Source organism: Hemitrygon akajei, chromosome 6 (genome assembly GCF_048418815.1).
Source record: "Hemitrygon akajei chromosome 6, sHemAka1.3, whole genome shotgun sequence".
NCBI lineage: Eukaryota > Metazoa > Chordata > Chondrichthyes > Myliobatiformes > Dasyatidae > Hemitrygon > Hemitrygon akajei.
This window is the reverse complement of record NC_133129.1, coordinates 42,178,099-42,197,573: the sequence shown is the minus strand read 5'-3', so window position 1 is coordinate 42,197,573 and position 19,475 is coordinate 42,178,099. Positions and strand designations below refer to the sequence as shown.

At 40.0% G+C, this 19,475-nt stretch overlaps 1 protein-coding gene across 2 annotated transcripts in view; it reads right to left on the bottom strand.

Annotated features, from left to right (window-relative positions):
* ap3b1a (adaptor related protein complex 3 subunit beta 1a) overlaps window positions 1–19,475 on the bottom strand; it is a 242,790-nt gene that overhangs the window by 37,805 nt on the left and 185,510 nt on the right. For both annotated transcript variants that reach the window (XM_073048231.1, XM_073048232.1), the window contains exons 23-24: window positions 7,734–7,965; window positions 6,748–6,832 (exon numbers count right to left, since the gene is read on the bottom strand). In XM_073048231.1, the coding sequence (XP_072904332.1) occupies window positions 6,748–6,832; window positions 7,734–7,965 (317 nt within the window). The remainder of the gene's footprint in view (window positions 1–6,747; window positions 6,833–7,733; window positions 7,966–19,475) is intronic.

The window sequence follows — 19,475 nt, the reverse complement described above, 5'->3', positions numbered from 1 at the left end:
TTGCGAAGTCCGTGCCACGCGAACTTGCTGGAGACCAGCCGGACAGTTGTCCTGATAGATGGGTGCGCCAAACCGTGTATGGAGTCGAAAACTCGCCGCCGCCAGGCTGCCAGGATGATGGGGCGAGGTTGGCTGGTAGCCATGTCGCACAGGAGGGTCCTCTCACCTGGGCCTACGAGAAAGTCCTGCAGCTGCAAACCCAAGACTGCAGTCCTGTAGCTGGGCATCTCGTCATCTGCCTGCTGTGCCTCCGCCAGTGCTGCATAGTCCACCCCCAGGGACAGGGCCTGGACAGCTAGTCTGGAGAGTGCGTCCGCCACGACATTGTCCTTTCCTGAGAAATGCTGGATGTCCATCGTGTACTCGGAGATGTAGGACAGATGTCGCTGCTGACCAGGGATCGGATACCTTCATGAATGAGAAGGTCAATGGTTTGTGGTCCATGAACGCAGCGAACGGCCTGCCTTCTAAGAAGTACCTGAAATGCCGGATCGCCAGATACAGTGCCAACAGCTCCCGATTGAAAGCACTGTATTTGAGTTCGGGTGGTCGTAGGTGCTTGCTGAAGAACGCCAGGGGTTGCCAGCGCCCCTCGTTGAGCTGCTCCAGCACCCCACCGAATGCTGTGTCGGATGCGTCCACCGTGAGTGCGGTCGGAACGTCCGTTCTGGGGTGCACCAGCATCGCGGCATCTGCCAAGGCTTCCTTGGCTTTAACGAAAGTGGTCGCGGCCTCCTCGTCCCAAGTAATGTCTTTGCCTTTACCCGACATCAGGGTATACAAAGGGCGCATGATACGGGCTGTTGAGGGGAGGAAACGGTGGTAGAAGTTCACCATACCAATGAACTCCTGCAGGCCTTTGACCGTGTTGGGCTGGGCAAAGTGGCGGATCGCATCTACCTTGGCGGGCAGAGGTGTTGCCCCGTCTTTGGTAATCCTGTGGCCCAGGAAGTCGATGGTATCGAGACCGAACTGGCATGTGGCCGGGTTGATCGTGAGTCCGAAATCACTCAGGCGGGAGTAGAGCTGCCGGAGGTGGGACAGATGCTCCCAACGACAACTGCTGGCTACAAGGATGTCGTCCAAATAGATGAACGCAAATTCCAGGTCGCTTCCCACCGCATCCATTAGCCGCTGGAACGTCTGTGTGGCATTCTTCAGGCCGAACGGCATTCAGAGGAACTTGAACAGGCCAAACGGGGTGATGAGTGCCGTTTTGGGGATGTCTTCAGGGTGCACCGGGATTTGATGGTATCCCCGGACGAGGTCTACTTTGGAAAAGATTCTTGCCCCATGCAGGTTTGCTGCAAAGTCCTGTATGTGTGGCACGGGGTAGCGGTCTGGAGTTGTAGCCTCGTTCAGTCTGCGGTAGTCGCCGCATGGTCTCCAGCCCCCGGCTGCTTTGGGCACCATGTGCAGGGGGGAGGCCTATGGGCTGTCGGACCTCCGTACGATCCCCAATTCCTCCATCCTCTTGAACTCCTCCTTCGCCAGGCGGAGCTTTTCCGGGGGGAGCCTTCGTGCGCGGGCGTGGAGGGGTTGTCCCTGGGTCGGGATGTGGTGCTGAACCCCGTGTCTGGGCATGGCTGCCGTGAACTGCGGTGCCAGAATCGATGGAAAGTCCGCCAGGATTCTGGTGAATTCGTTGTCCGACAGCGTGATGGAGTCCAGGTGTGGGGCTGGCAACTTGGCTTCACCCAGGGAGAACGTCTGGAAAGTCTCGGCATGTACCAGTCTTTTCCCTTGCAAGTCGACCAGCAAGTGAGCTCGCAAGAAGTCCGCCCCCAGGAGTGGTTGGGCCACCGTGGCCAGTGTGAAGTCCCACGTGAACCGGCTGGCGCCGAACTGCAGCTGCACTGTGTGGGTGCCGTAGGTCCGTATCGTGCTGCCATTCGCGGCCCTCAGGGTGGGTCCTGGATTCCTGTTGCGGGTGTCATACCCCGTAGGGGGCAAGATGCTGATTTTCACTCCGGTGTCGACCAAGAAACGGCGTCCCGACTGTTTGTCCCAGACGTACAAGAGGCTGTCCTGGTGGCCAGCCGCCATAGTCATTAGCGGCAGCTGGCCCTGGCCCTTGCAGGGTGGGCGACAACGGCGGGCTTTTGTGCCCCACCGCTGGTGGTAGAAACACCACTGTTCACTGGCCTCCTCACTCCTGCCTCTGTGTTGTGTGCGCCCCCCTGCTGGGCCTGGTCTGGGACGCTGTAGGAAGCGTGGCTTGGTAATCTGACCGACGGACGCCACGCTCTCCCTCTTGGCTTTCCACAACACGTCTGCCCGGGCCGCCACCTTCCGGGGGTCGCTGAAATCTGCGTCAGCCAGCAGCAGATGTATGTCCTTGGGCAGTTGCTCTAGGAACGCTTGCTCGAACATGAGGGAGGGCTTGTGTCCGTCAGCCAGGGCCAGCATCTCGTTCATTAATGCTGACGGCGGCCTGTCTCCCAAACCGTCCAGGTGAAGCAGGCGGGCACCCCGCTCACGCCGTGAGAGGCCAAAGGTCCCAATGAGCAGCGCTTTGAATGCTTCATATTTGTCTTCTTCCGGGGGCGACTGTATGAAATCCGCAACCTGGGCGGCCGTCTCCTGATCAAGGGCGCTCACCACGTGGTAGTAACGCATGGAATCAGAGGATATCTGCCGAATCTGGAACTGGGCTTCTGCTTGGCTAAACCACACGCGTGGTCGCAGCGTCCAGAAAGTCGGCAGTTTTAGCGAAACTGCGTGAACAGATGAAGAGTCGGTCATCTTTGGTCCAAATCCCGTTTGGACCGTCGGGGTCACCAATGTAGTGATGTACTACATATGGAGCTAGGAACAATGACATGCAGTTGGTAAGTCGTTTCAAGACTACCGGTAGTTTATTCAAACTTCGCGGCGCTGGCTTTTAATCCCTAGTTCCCGCCCTCTCCAGGCGGAAATAACGTCAGAGGTGCATTATCAAAGTCTCTCCCCGCGCGTGGGCTATTTGTGAGCCGGTTCGCCTGCGCAGAAAATGGGTCGCCACAAGCTCTGCCAAATCAGTCAGGCTTGTCATACAATGGAGAGATTTATGATACCAAGCTACAAGAAAGCAAGCAGTCAATGCTGGATGTTTCCTTTAAATGAGTAAAAACTGCCAAATCAGAATCATTCACAGAAGAACTAGGAACCTCGAACTTCCAAATGAAGACAATAATGAAAACTGAGGAACAGACCAGGCATTCTGAAGACACTATAAAACCTGTTGCACAGAAAGAACAATGTCAACACTGTTGGATGTTGAAATGACAATGGATGGCCCTCCATCTGCACTGCCATCCCACTCCTTTTCCATTAATACCACCTCCTGTACACATTTCCTGTAAACCAGCTGAGTTCCCTTCCATTTAAATAAAATTATGTAGGAAGTCAAATGTTATTACACATGTATGATGGCACAGTACCTAACCAACTCTTACTGCACTATTTCTTCTGGCTTGGTAATCCAGATAATTATCACATAGGCAGAACGTATCTCATGTCATTTCACTAATTCTTAAGGGAAATTAATCAGAGTTATATGTATTTACACTATTCATGAACCTTTCTGGAATGCACTGTTGGAGAATAACAAGAACTCCCTGTATTATGCTGCATTATCACAAGTGACTTCTCTCAGTTGAAGACAAGCTCCCAAATGCTCTCAGGTCAATGCAAAGGATCTCAGTGTATGCTCTCAAGGAAAACCAGTGCAACTGTGCCTGTGGCCTGGCCAATAATCAAATCAAGCAACATTATTACATTGGATTTTCCAGTTATATTCATAATCTTATGAATAGTACTTAGGGAATCTTGCACTACGCACAATGACTGCTTCTTGAACACTGCCAAAGAGACCACATCTCAAAAGTATTTTGCTGGCTACAAGTTGCATTCGGGTGTTCTGAAATTCCAAAAGGTGTAATATAAATGTAAGCATCTTTCTTTCTTGGAATGATAAACGGAACAACTTTGTTTTTGTCTCTGATCTCCAGCAGTTAGAATATTTTGGTTTCATATCAGCTTCTTGCTCCAAAAGCACAAGGACAGGCCAAACTGTCTTATGATTTTCATTAAAACAAGCTTGATAATGTTTTTCTTTACTACCAAGGTAGCGATAATTATATATAAGTAATTTCACCTGCCAGAATTTTCTAAACAAATATGTTAAGCTTCAGTGCAGGGGAAAAAAAATACTGGTTGATTTTAATATTTAAATTAATTCCACAATATTCAAGGAAGTTTCCACTCAAACCCCTCAGATTTTTCAAGCCCCTCAGAACCTCATGAAGTGCACTGAATAGAAATGAATATGAAGTGCTCCAGTACGACCTTTCCATTATCACCCTGAAACTTCTATACCCAATCTCTCTATTTATGAAGCCCAAATCCCAAATGCTTTGCTAACTGCTCTCTCAATATGATCTGCCAGCTTCAAAGATCTTTTCACATGAATCCATATGAATTTCTTTCCTTGCATTTCTTAGCAGCCCATCCATTTCTTTTGCTAAAATATATCATCTAACACTTCTCTGTCCACCATATTAACCTGCCTAAAGGAAGAAGCTGGTGCCTGGGTAGAGAAGATTCGGTGCTCGTTCTACTGGCCTGGGTGCGAGGTTGGATCACTTTGGGCGTTGAGTTGATTTGAAGAGCCTGAGAGTGGCTTCAGGCTGGGCAATGAAATCTGGGCCTGAAGCGATGCAGTCTAGGCCCGGAGCCTTTTACTGCAGTTGGGTCCTAGTGCGAGGTACGCTTTACCTGTTTGGACAATTTAAATGCCAGCCCAGATCAGAGGCGAGTGCCGATTTCACTCGCTTTCCATGATGTTCACTTCTCTCTGAAGGGCAGAGGAGCCTTTTGCTGGCCGCTGTTGGGTCAATTTAAATGCCGGCCCAGATAGACTGAAAAGACAGGGTGTCGGGATCCGAGGTGAGAGACTTTTTTCGCTCATTCTCTGTGATGCAAGGCAATGGCGCTGAGGCAATGAAGACTGCTCCGTGTCCATTAATATGATGAAGTGATAAGCGAGACTTTGGTCTACTCCAGGGTTCAGATTAGAGGACATTTTATTCTTACTCATTTTTAAAAATTGGGTTCTTTTGGGTTTCTTGCTTCGTGACTACCTGCAACTAAGCAAATCTCACGGCTGTATAATTTATACATTCTAGACAATAAATGAATTGAATTAACCCATTTTATGTACTGTTGCAGTCATTTATACATATCAAAAAACAGACAATGCTTCCAACTTGATGGAGAACACTGCTGTCCATCATTTTACACTGTGAAAAACAGCCAGTTACCACGATTCACTTTTTTCTGTCCTTGGGCATTTTATTTTTTATCCAAGTTGACACAAACCCTCCTATTCCATAAGCCTCAATTTTCTTTACAAGATTTTTATGTGATAGTTCAGCAAACACTTGTTTGGAAATATAGACAGACATTTCCCATCACATAGCTGAGTTTCTGCTTGAAAAATTCACCTGACAAGCATCTTCTTCATCCATCTTCTGTCAGCTAAAAACAAACTACCTTTTACAAATCTACGCAAGCTGTCCTTAATTAATTCAAAGCTCTACAGGGCCTATTAATTTTTTGCTTGGTAACTGTTTCTAAACTTTACCTACCGCTGATTATCAGCAATGTCCTTGTATCCTTTCCTGAACAGTAACGCTGCATCTGCCTCTTTCCAATACTGTGGCACTTGCTCCACTGTTAGGGACGGTTACTAGCCCTCTCTTAGTAACCTGTAATGGACATGTGGTGAGGGGCTGTGTGCACATGCAAAAGTGAACTGCGAATAGTAAAACTGCCAACGGTAAATACCCCAGGATAAATAATAATCAATTGTCTGGAAATCTTATCTTCTGTGTTGCTCTAGTGTAGCCTAACCTTTTAAAAATCCAATCCCATCTCTATGTTTCTGCTTTATTTCATTCAGTGCATCAACATTTTGTCTACTCTTTTTGTCAATCAGCACATTCTCCTGGTTTGCTGGCAAGAGTGCCAGGAAACTGCTTTTAAGCGCCATCTGTACGATTGGTGTTTGATTCTTGACACTGTTATGGGGCGCCATAGTAGCATATCGGTTGGTGCGATGTGATTACAGATCAGAGCATCAGAGTTCCGAGTATAATTCCAGGCATCGTCTATAAGGAGTTTGTATGTTCTCCCCATTTTCCTCCAGGTGCTGTGGTTTCCGCACACAGTACAGTTTAGTATTGATTGGTCATTATAAATTGTTAAGCTAGGGTTAAATAGGTGGGTTACCAGGCAACATGGCTCATTGGGCCGGAAGCCTGTTCCGTGCTGTATCTCTAAAGAAATAAATTAGTAAACCTCTGGACATTTTGCAGTGTTGGCAACTTGAACAAAATTCTTTTCCAAAATACTTTAGATTAGTAAATTAATGATAAATTTCATTATGAATTTTATAAAATAATGATAATTATTTTTCAAAAAATTAAAAAAATTCAGCACCAGTCCCTAGCCCTGTGGTTAAAAAGACGTTAAATACCAAACAACCGCAGCCTGTGATTTTGAAATATGTATTATCACACGGAAATAAATAACTTTAAAACAAACCCACCTACTTATAAAGAAATTTGCATTTGTTTGTTCAATTAACAAATACACACTGATTTAGTTTCATAAAGATTAGCTGCATTGTCAATGATTATTTACTAATACAGAAAGGGAACAGGTCCCAAGTCTAAAGTATTTCTGCTGCTTTCAGTAACCTACCATAGTTGAAAGTTAGCAGTTTGTGTGGAGTCACAGAAATCAATGCCCATTGAAACTGTCTTTGATGCCCCAGGCTCAAGGCTGTCTGCAAAAAGAAAAATATATATATTTTTGTATCTAAGACAATGGAAGACTAGCTCACAACAAGACGCATTGTGATCTTTACCTGCGTTGCATCCATCATCCCATGCTACCAAGACAACGTGTAAGACTATGACTTAACTTTTTGAAGTCTACCAAATATTCCCATTCTTCCTAATAACATTCGATCATTTCAAGCAAACTTGTATGGTAACTGGTCCAAATGATCATTCTTCTCATCCTAGCTTACATGGTAACCTTATTGAACCAACAGATATACCACAGTCAAGTCCCATTTTGCCCAGAATTGAGATTTACAAACACATTTCTATCAGGATTAGGTATACAATGAGGGATTAGGATGCTAAAGGCAAATACCTTCAACTATTCACTAAAACCATCAGTAAATTCTGTAAATACACAGAGGATATTTATAACTATTAGGTGTGTTGTGACCCAATAACTTAAAGCCTTAGCCAACACAATTTTATGGAAAATGTATCTGAATTTCTTTTAAAATAATTTGATTTTTCATAAAAATTTTCCCCTCCACAACTTTGATCTGTTTTTCATTTACCTTATTACAGTAAATATAGTTTTTTTTATAAATGTTGATACTAAACTACTCCAATTAATAAGATTATCATGACCTCAACTGCATCCCAAAGGAAAAGTGCAAATTAGGAGAAATCTCACAGGCAACTGGGAAAAAATTAGCAAAGTTAAGATAGAAATATGCACACATACATATAATACTGCTTCATTCCTCAATTTTAGTAATGAACAAAGGTTGGAAATGTATTTGGCTTTCTTATAGTTAGAAAACATGTCACAAAATGAATCAAGAAATATGCTACCTTATACAACATTGTACAGGATATCACACAAATGCTGTATTTCAGTACCTATTTCATGGAAATCATGCATTTTCATCCCTGACGCAAGCTTCCGCTCCCCGACTTGGATATTCCGTATTTCTTGGTCAGAGCTGTTGGTGAATGTGATATGAACAGATACCATCTTGGGGTTGTAAATACATGGTTGACGTGGAAAGTGATATCGTGCGCCAAGACCCTTTCCAGACATTCGATGAAGTAGCTCGTATGATTTTGCTGGAACAAATACGGGAGTTGTAACCTAAACATAAAAACACACACACATTAATTTAAATAGGAAACATATAAACAACAAAAACATTTTTTCAAATAACTTATATTTCTAAGTGGTTAAAAGATACAAAAATATGGGGTGCCTTCTTTGAGCTGATTGTCAAAAGTCAAATTCGGTACTGAAAGTTCAATTTTCTTACTTCATTTGCAGCCCCTTTCCATTTGGAATTAGAATATTATTGTCTCATGCATTGAGATATAATGAAAAACTTGTTTTGCAAGCCATCCAGACAGATCCTGCTGTGTATAATTACAGGTAGTAAAACGAGAGACCAAAATACAAAATACAGTGTTGCATTGACAGAGAAATTGCAAAGTAGACAGACAAATAAAATGCAAGGAGCATTAGGACTTAGATTGGGAGATCAAACATTCCTCTTTTACCGTGTGAGAGGTCTGTACGAGTGTCTAATGACAGTGGTATAGAAGCTGTCCTCAAGTTTGGTGATCCACGCTCTCAGGCTTTTGTATCTTCTGCCCGACAGGAGAGGGAAGAAGTTAGAATAACCAAGCTAGAAGAGATCCTTGATGATCTTAGCTGCTTTCCTGAGGCACCAGGAAATGGAGATGGAGTCAACAGGGTGAGCTTGGTTTGTGTGTTGGACTGGGCTGCATTCACAACTTGCTGCAATTTCTTTATGAAGTGCAGTTGATATTGCGCTTATAATCTTTAGCAATACTTTTGCTTAAGTTACATATAATTAATGTTAGTATTATAGAAGCGTGACATTATAGCTAGAAAACACACAGAATAGTGGTAAACAGTTGATTTCCCACTTGGGAGTCACTCAGAAGCTAATATTACGATCAATGGACTTTTGATATAGATTGATTTCATAAACTTGGGAATGGGGCTTTAAGTGACATAAACCTAGATATGAAGCTAATAATTACAGAGATATATTAGCAGAATTTTAGAGGACACAGACAGAATGGTGAAATGTACTGACAACATAACAGATAAGTTTTAACGCAGAGATGTGCAAATTAACAGATTAAGACAAATGAGACTCAATACAAATTAAATGATGCAATTTTAAAAGGAATATGGAAAAAGACAGGATTAGGCTGAACACAAATATTATTTAAGATGACAGAGGAAAAAAGTGACATCACTGCTATTATATCGAAGCTACATAAAACGAAAGCAAAAGGATAAAAATTAGGGTAACCCAGCAAAGACATCTGAAGGTGATGAATATTCAGGAGGAGTAGAATTTGTTTTAAGATACACTGAGTTATAATAATCTGGAAAGTCTACATGAATAAAGATGCAGCTTTAATGGTAACCATCAAAATAGAACAGTGTTTACACTTGAAGGAGAGAAGTATACAGAATGATAGGGAAGCAGGTGACTGAGCCTAATTGGATAGCACTTCTATCTTGTGCTGTAAACGTCAATGTTTTCAGTATGCATTTTATATAACCTAGAAATAAACAATTGAGTTAAACTGTTGAATTATTGCACTTGTTTTATTTTGTCTTTTTGGACAATTAGATGAGCAACACAATGACCTTTAAAAAGCAATTCAAGAGCAAAGTAAGTATTTCAACAACAGTGCTGCACAAGTTCTACTCTATTGGATATTCTCTAATTTTCTTACTAATAAAACTTCTGTCAGAAAAATTTATGGATTATAACAAATATTGTACCGTTTCCCTAACAATGCACAATTAGTAAAAACTGGGTATTTTTGATCCATTGTAATCAATATTTGCAAATTAATTTAAGGAAATTTCAAACGACAATGATTTGTTGTTCTACAGGATGTAATCTGAAATCTTTAAAATTGTTACAACTACATCAGCCTGCTGTTAGGTTTTGTAAATTTTTTTTATTCAGCTGCTGTTCACACTATGATTATTCCTAGAATATTTGTTCTAGGATACATAAAAGTAGAGAAAACTGAACAAAACACTTTGAATGAGGAACATCACAGGAACTAGAAGGCCTAATGCACTGAGAGGATACCACAGACCATTCACATATTTCATCTGTTTATTGCGATAAGCAAATAGCCCGTGGAATGACAGCGCACATAACTGTCAAATGAGTAACACTTAGGTTTAGTGAAACATTTATATGGGCCTTTACCTCTCTTAAAAACAGACAGCATCTCTCAATGTCATCTGAAAGAAAAGTCTTACATTTTTAACACTTCACTAAAAAATAACTGAAGAGTGTAAAATGACAAATACCTTGTGCAGTTAGCTGGTAATGGACCATACTCTCAACTCATTTAGATTTATGCAATATAAACTTGTCACTAATAATTAATTTATGAGACAGCTGTTCCCAGAATCTTCCAAGTCTATCGTTATGGAAGCTCTTAAGCTATACCTTCAAAAACTGGAGGAGGTTTCAAAGCAATCTTTTAAATAAATAGACAGATCTCTAATAATCTAAAAGCAAAGTAGAATCTTAAAAACAACAGGTAGCACAATGAACTAAATTAGGTTAACTGGAAATAATATTACTGAATGCACAACTAAGCACCTCTGAAAATTAAAGGCTCTGAACGTCTCCACATATGCTTTTAGGTAATGGTAACTTACTGTGGCTCTGTTTGTAAAGCACTTAGTGTCACTTATAGTTAGTGCAAGCAATAGTTCAAACAATTTGTCTATTTTGTATGAAATAAAAATCTATTTGCAAGTTTCTGAGTTTTATGAGGTGATGCCATTGCTTCATTAATAATCAACAGTTCACCGTTCCAGTCATTTTTCACAGGAATTACATCCAAAGACAAGTTTTATTTTTGAATTCCTTTTTTAAGAAGCTGTGCACGGTATGTCATATTGTTAACATAATACATTCCACATGTAGTACTGAACCAGTGGTTTGCTTAAGTTAATTTTTAAGCAGCCAGTTCTAAGATAGCCAAGGGTGATAGCAAGTGAATGAAGGGCTTGGAATGAGGACCAGTCAGGGCACTGACACAGCTTTCATTTCAGTAGCATGCTACCTACCAATATTATGCACATAAACCAATTCCTCACATAAACTTGGTGTAGAAATATGGATAGAAAACTTAATTCACTAAGGAAAATATAACAGCAAATTGTTGAGGGCTAAATCTCTCTAACAGCTTTTGGAGGGGTATGATTTGAATGGGTAACATTGCATGCAAACTGAAATATGTATGAGGAAGACCCAAAACTTTCATCTCTATTCTACATAATTAAACATACAGCTACATAGCTTGCTTTCATTACTTCATAATATTGTCCTGAGCAACTCTACCGATGATCCAAAGTAGAGGGAAATCAAGGAAGTGAGAGAAAGCCAACATGAAGCACTGATAAGTGGAGAACTAATCTTCAGTGATTAAGAGCAGAAAAGCTCATTAGATGCATACTAGGACCTTGATAGCGAGTCCAGAAAGCTATCCGCCATTATTGGAAGGTAGATAAATCAGAAAGCAAATTTATCTTATTCTCAAATGAAGTAAGAAACATGTAGTCACTTAACTATTCAACCAGAACCAATGAGACAACTCCAACAAAATATAAAACATGATCTGGAGGACTTCCCTTCACACAAAATACTCCAGTGTTAAATTCTCAAGCCAAATGGTAACCAAAGGCAGTAAATGGTCCTTAGTGTAATCACAAGACTAATTAACCAAAGATTTTCCAGATGCTTTTAAAGCAACTGCAATTGCACTATTATACACAAGCTAAAACACAATCTTATATAAATTCAAAAGACAAACATTACTATAAACTTTAGCTTCAAATTTCAGTATACACATTTATAATATACATGAGCCCATTTTGCAGGGCTCTTCAGGAGAAAGGGATTGTATTCATAGAAGGGGGCCTGTATCATGTTTTTTCATAACACAAAGCCTTATTTGTGTCTATTTATTTACTTTTTTTTAAAAACACAAATTCAGTAAGAGTGAACTTTATTCTGTATCTCATTTTTGGGTGGTGATTTGTGAGGGTGAATTTCTGTAATCCAAATGACCATATTGCAAGGGTCAGAAAGAGTGCCTCGTAAGTTTATGTTGTCAGATTAAATATGCAAATGACTTTATACAAGAAATATAACGAAGTAGAAAATGTTTCACTTTAAAACAGGTACTGTCTGATTACTGAATACCAGCACATTTTAATTTTCATCCCACTCTTCAAGTATCACTTCACCCAGAACAATACTTAATCTTTATTTTTTTTAAGAATTACAGCAGGTGAACCTTTAGAAGGATAAACAAGCAGAACAAACCAACCTCTGGTTTTGTACATACAAGCCAAAGAGCTTTTGTTCAATATTTTTCATTTGAAGTAAAATTTTTGCCACTTAAAGTAAAATTGAAAAATTGGATAAGTATCTGGACAGGAAAGGAATGGAGAGTTATGGGCTGAGTGCGGGCCAGTGGGACTAGGTGAGTGTAAGCGTCGGCACGGACTAGAAGGGCCGAGATGGCCTGTTTCCATGCTGTAATTGTTATATGGTTAATATCTTTCAAGGAGCACAATGCAAAGTCCCTGCCTCAATAACCCAATCTGTGGAAAAGGATATTTAAATTCACAGACTGGGATATCTTCCTGTTTACATTGAGAGCTGCGTAGAAAGTGAAAATATGCATTATAATCCCACGTTCTTCATTGTTTGCTACTTTTATTTTCTTCCTGTGAACTATTAGCTTACTCTGTTCAAACAATACAAATTCTTAAATCGCCAATACAATATTCTTAAAAGAAGCAAATGGTTGCCAAAGCCAGCTTTGCACACAATGTCATTACTTTTGTTGATTATAGGTATCCTGCTAAAGTATTGAACAACGTGCCTTTCACAATATCTTCCACATTTGCAGCTTCTGCCACCTGTAAGTACACAGACAGGAGCTACAGTACATGGAACACTTCTCTCTAACTCACGTGATATCCCACAAGCTTTTATTATTCTTTCTCTACCAGAATCAGAATCAGGTTTAATACCACTGGCATATGTCGTGAAATTTGTTAACTTTACAGCAGCAGTACAGTGAAATTCATGATAAATAAATAGAGGTAAAAACCAGAATTACATATATATACACACACTAAGTTAATATAAGTAGCACAAAAAAAACAGAAATAAAGCAAGTAGTGAGGTAGTTGGGTACTTCGGAGACTAGTACCCAAGATGGAGCTGAATAATTTTACAAGTTTCTGCAACTTACTTCAATCTTGTGCAGTAGCCACCCCTCCCCCCATACCAGACTGGACTGCCAGTCAGAATGGTTCTCCATGGTACATTTGAAGAAGTTCTGACAAACCACACCTCTTCAAACTCCAACTGTCTTGCCTTCATTGGGATTTTCTGTCTTCATTGTGCGGTTGCGTTTTCTAACAATGCTGTTCCAGACAGATAAACTTGCAATAGATAGACTGACAAGAATGATATCATGTGGATTTATGTCTTGTGTTGGTTTCGTCACACACAAAATACTGGAGGAACTCAGCAGACCACGTAGCATCTTTGGAAAAGAGTAAACAGTCAACTTTTCGGGCTGAGATCCTTTGTCAGGTCCTCAGAGGCCGCATAAACAAGTTAACACTTCTGAATATATTGACATTAATGTAAAAGGTTTGCACTGTTTCCTTTAAACTCAAGAGACTCGCCTAATGCTGGGAATCTTGAACAACACACACACAATATGCTGGAGGAACTCAGCAAGTTAGGCAATATCTATGAAGGAACCCTTCCCGATGAAGGGTTTGGCCAGAAACACCGACTGTTTATTCCCCTCCATAGATGACAAGATGATCAAACTCCATTCCATGCTATTTCAGGATGACACTCAATTTTTTAAAGATCATGCTCTACTCTTCTTAGTTGTTTGTGAAAACCAGAGGCCAGTGACATGAATCATATTAAATAGTAACATAAAATCTCCAGCTAAGGTGCATTTCATATAAAAGCATCCAAAGATTTAAAACATTTACTGAATAATTTCATTATCCTGGTTGTATCTTTGCAAAAGAACAGTTTCAGTATTATTTGTAGATTTATACTACAGTAGTTTATATTCTGTATAGGGGCAGAGTTCATCTACAATTTCTAGCACCACCACAGTAGTCAAAGACAAATTGTACAACATACTAAAAACACCCTCAGAAATTAAACAACAGCTTCTGTATCACATTAAGCAGAATGATTCTTCCATTGTGGAATTATTTCATTAAAGTGTGTCTAGATTATGAAACCATAATGGTAATGACTCATTCACTAACAAAGCAGAGTACAGCCAGAGAGGATGGAGCTAATAGGTAATTATGATAATCTGAAAGGAACTGCCTGAAAGATGAGTGAAAACAAATTAAACTCTTATTTCAAAGCAAACCTGATTACAAATTTGAAAAACAGAAATAAATACAGCACTACTGGAGGGAAAGGTTCAAGAGAGTGAAGCCCAAAGAGATCCTCTTTTGAAAACCCAATGGCTTATTGGGCAGAAGTGTCAACACCAAGACAATTGGTTCAGTCTTATGATCTTGGAAAGTACGATTCTGCAAGCGTGTACATACCTTGCTAAATCAGAAAGCCACCTCTCAAATTTAATCAATCCTCAGAAAAGAAATCTTAGTTAAAATTGTAAAGCAATCCCAATATCTTAATCATTATATCTGTGCTTTAATAGATATCATATTCAGTGAATAGTACACAGCCAATTGAAAATGCAGGGTTATAAAAATGAAATATTGAAGAAATAAAAGATATAAAAGCTGTCTTAATATAGAGCTCTGTTTACATATGGGCAACATATAGTTTCTTAAAGGTAATGCTATTTAAACTGACCTTGCAAATACAAGGTGGATATTCATCACTGCTGTTTGACTAACTCATTTTGTCTGTCAATAAGTAACATCTTAATCTTTGCTTTAGCTTGTCCAGAATTACAGCTCAACAATGCTGTCATTTTTCAAGGTCTGAATTTAGCTTCAACTGCATATCATCACCAGTTGACAAAATGGACATCCAGCAAGCCCTTATTTTACAAACTCTCTTCGCCCCCTGTAATGTAACTATAATTCAGAACAAATTACCTAGCCTTGACTTAGCAGTCTATCTTTGATTTTTCACCAGTTCTTTATGAACAAGTGATAAAGCATTTGGAAATGTTGATTGAGGGGCTCTATTATGCTTCAACTTAAAGCTAAGGTGATTGATGCAAGAAGTAGTCACCTTCTGAGCATGCTACAAGGCAGATATCCTTTCTGTCAAATGACCTGAAAATCCTGCTGACGTTCTAAAAGAACCTTCAAGGATACCAGGTAAGAGAATCACTTTCATATTATACATAAAATGTCCTGATGCAGGAGTAGTTTTTGTTTCAATAACCTTCCTGTGATGTTCTGTTTAAAACATGTAAAATAAAAATCAAGGAATTAAATTATTTTAATTTCTGTCCTTAGGCACTTCTTCCCACTGCTGTAGCATTCATTTTGTCCTGAACTAAACAATTCATTGATTGATTCTTCCTACAGCAAACCTTAGTTTAATCTGAACAATTATTATCTTCATTCTAAGGTGAAAGGATTTTGAGGAAAGCACTCAGCAAGTTACATCCAAATTACTTCTACAGGCAATACCACATGACCCCTCTCTCTAAATTTTCAGGAGCTATCGACTAGCAAATTACTAATCAGAACACTGTTTAACAAAATAATTCACCTGAATTATCTCATGAAACCAGTCTGATAATACATAAACGCAAATTATTTTATGCTAATCGCCTTACACCAAGAATTTCTACCAATGTGGTAATTTTGGTCAGTTTTTCCCCTGGAGGTCATTAGCCCTTTCAAAGAACTCTCTGCCTCTCCATTGGTGTCTTCTTCCTTCCAGCCCTACTTGAAATCCATTTCTTCAACAAAGCATTGCCTCTGCTCTTTGTTTCATCCACCTATTTCATGTTTGATTTTGCTTATGGATTTGCTGTTTGATTTTTAAACATTTTGAAAATATTAAGGCTTGCTCCAATTTTCCATTCTCCTGCCTTGATGTGAAATAACTGCAATGGACAATGGGTTCTCCAGATTTTATGAAGACCTCAGTGAGTCTAATCCTTTCTGCCTCTAATGAAATAAGCATAAGTATTTTCAAATGCTTTACTATCTTCAGCCAGGTCCACGTGAAGTCCAAATGTTGTTCTTATTCACATGTATGCCTCAAATAGCTCTAGACATCCACTGTTGTAATTAGAGGTGTAAATTAGAGTGCCATACTCTTAGCAATAACTTTATTCATCTTTTGGGATTTAAACACTATTAGTCATCTCCACCTTCTTGCATTCTTATACTCAATCCAACATGTGAAGGTACTCCAACAGTGCTATTGGGAAAGAATTTCCAGGATTTAGACCCCATGAAGCAAGTTTTATTTTTGTCAATGCTTAAACCCAGAATGTTAATGGTGGGGCTCAGCAATGGTAAAGCCAAGTGCGGACTCTGTTTTGCTGGAGATGGTCATCTTTGTGGCACAAATATTATTTCCCATCCATTAACCCATGGCTGAATGTTGTTGGGTGTTGGGCTGAAGTTAGAGTAACAGAGGTAGAGAAGGAAAATTTGAAGAGCTTGTCTTGGTTCAAGTGCAAAGGTTTGTTGAATTAAGTAGTGGTCTGTTTTCATCCCATCAGTCTGGGCACAGGTCCCAGGATGAAAACTCAAATCTAACCCACGGTATCAAACACATAGACTGCAAAACAGATTACAAACATGATTGAATGTGCCATTTATTGCATTGGCAAAGGTGACCTACATAAACAATTAATGTCAGCTTGTCATTTTTCTGTGATCTCAATGATTTGTTTTATTTTTATGTAGGATGACAAGGGATGGGGAAAAAAGTCAAAACAGTTTCTGCAGTATGTTCAGCCAGTTCACAATATAGTAAATTCTGTGCAATTTCTCAGCCTGAAGATTTGGACAAAACTTCAAATCTTTTTTCAAGTCTAATGTTTTAGTACAATCCCCAAATTTGTGAGATACTTGAATAACAAATTTGCAAAAACTACTCTAATAAATCCACATGCAAATTCACACAGGTATGCAAAAGACTGCATCAGCTCAGACTGAATGCAGAGGCAAGAGTCTGAATGGATACTTGGTGGTATCTGTGCAGTAGAGAAGGTGATGTAGATGACCGGCATTTGGCCGTCAGATAGAGCAAACCATAGAACCTGGAAGGCTTTCAGGTGTTTCGCCTGCACAGCAGTCTTTATAACACTTATACCTCACTCTCCATTGCTACTATATTGGAGAAAACATTGAGAACCATATAAATGCTGGAAGGACTCTGCAGGTCAGGAAGCATCCATGGAGAAAAATGAACAGTGTTTCAGGTTGAGATCTCAGACCGAATTGTTGACAGTTCATTCCTCTCCTTAAATGTTGTCTGACCTGCTGAGCTCCTCCAGCATTTTGTGTGTATTCTTCCAGATTTCCAGCATCTGCAGAAACTCTTGTGTTTAGAACTAGATGCTTGAAACGAAATGTTTCGAGTTACCCAGTTATCATCTTGGCAAATAAATCAAATGACAGAATTAAATACTGTAATTGGTAGAAAACAATTAACAATATTGCACAACCCTCTCCAATATATTACCATTGACATTTCGCAAGAAAGCAACCATTTTTATTTTACATCATCTATAATTTAGAAGCAAACCTGTTTACATTCCTCATGAACAATTTTGGCCATCAGTATTAAGTAACTGAAAAAAATTCATTTTAAATGTTCTTCTTTTAAATAAGAATCTGAAAAGGTATTTTAAACAAAATTGAAATAATGGCTGTGTGGAAAGTAATGCAAATAGCAAAAAATCCAATTACTGAGTTTGTGATTAAGTATGGGAGCCTTTCCAATGATCTGACAAACAATATTAATGAACATTGTGTATTGTGCCCTTTGGTATCGTTAGCAATTCAAAACAATGGAATGTAATTCGCACAGTGAAGCATACTTAAGACAAGCTCAAACAAAAACTCCTCTCATTCAAGATGAATTCTCATTGTACTATCAAGTATCAGAATACTTTAATTCTTACAGATACGGTTTTTAGTGATAACATTGTAATTTTCACAATAAGCAAAATGAATAAAATTTTCAGATAGAATGAAACAGTTTTACTAAGGATTCAACAAACAGTTGCATCATCCAGTCAAATGCTTAATAAGAAAGCAAGATTCTGCACTAGTTAAGACTCTGACCACTACACTAAATACGATTCCATTTAATTAGGCCATCAGTTAATTGGGGCAGCTGCTTCATTGGGACAACTCTTAAGGAACAAAAACTAATCAAGAAAATAGTCGGGATTCCCTCTGTTTATTTGGAACATTATGCCACTTAATTGGGACAGGGGACTGTTGCCCAACGATTTCTAATTAGCATCAGTCACACGCACTTGTGTGGCCATTAGACACTACAGAGCAAACACTTTTTAAATAGTGTCACTTGTATTTGCTTGTACTATGTTATCCATTTGGGCTGACAGATACTGATTCAAAAAGCAGTGAGTTTTAATAATTTAGTTTTTTATTCTGACTCTGCGTAGGAAGGCAAGAAGGCAGTCCATTATCTGCACTGTGCTGACCTTGTTCATTTACAATCAACCAAAAGAACATGCAGATTATGCTGGATGAATTCCTCTGTTGATAACTATTAGGAACTAATAGACTGTTTTATACTACTGTAACGATATTGGTAGTTACTCATTTTATATAACTATACAGTGCGGAGTAGGTCCTTCCAGCACTCTGAGCAATGTTGCAGCAGCAACCCACGTTCTGGTTGTTGTGTACTTCATCTAAATGCATAATTTGCTACTCAGTTAAACAGTGTGGCCCTCTGTTGGTCGAAGTCAACCATGGCTGTTGTATCCTAGCTATCTACATTGTGGGTGCAGTGCCATCTGTGGCTGACGAGACCAATGCAAAAGTGGCAGTCCCTGTTGCAAAGGTCGCATCTCTTACTAGTCTCAGCTCTGCTGGAGATGCAGCATTCCTTTCCGTGGGCCCATTTGTCTCCTGCAGCATTAAGGAATTTTTCCTTGCCTAACTTAAGGTGTTGTTTCTGCGAATTTCTCCATCTGGTGCGGTTGGCTGCAAATTCCTCCTAGGACTCAATGTTGCTGTCCAGCGCCTTCATGTCTCGCTTGCAGATGTCCTTGTAGCGCAGATGCGGGTGGCCAGCTTTGTGCTTGTTGACTTCTGCATTGAAGGAGAGGTTGTCACTGATGATGGACCCCATATATATGAACAACAACCAGTTTGTAGTTATCAACGATAATTATCTGGTGGTGTCTCCACATCTTATCATAAGATGTTTCCCTTTTTGAGTCTGATAGTCAGACCAAATTCCTTGCAGTCCTGGGAGAAGTGCTGCATCAAGATCTGGAGGTTCTGTGGTGTGTGTGGTGACTGCTGCATCATAAGGAAACAGCATATCTTTGATCATGGCCTCGTACAATTTGGTTTTC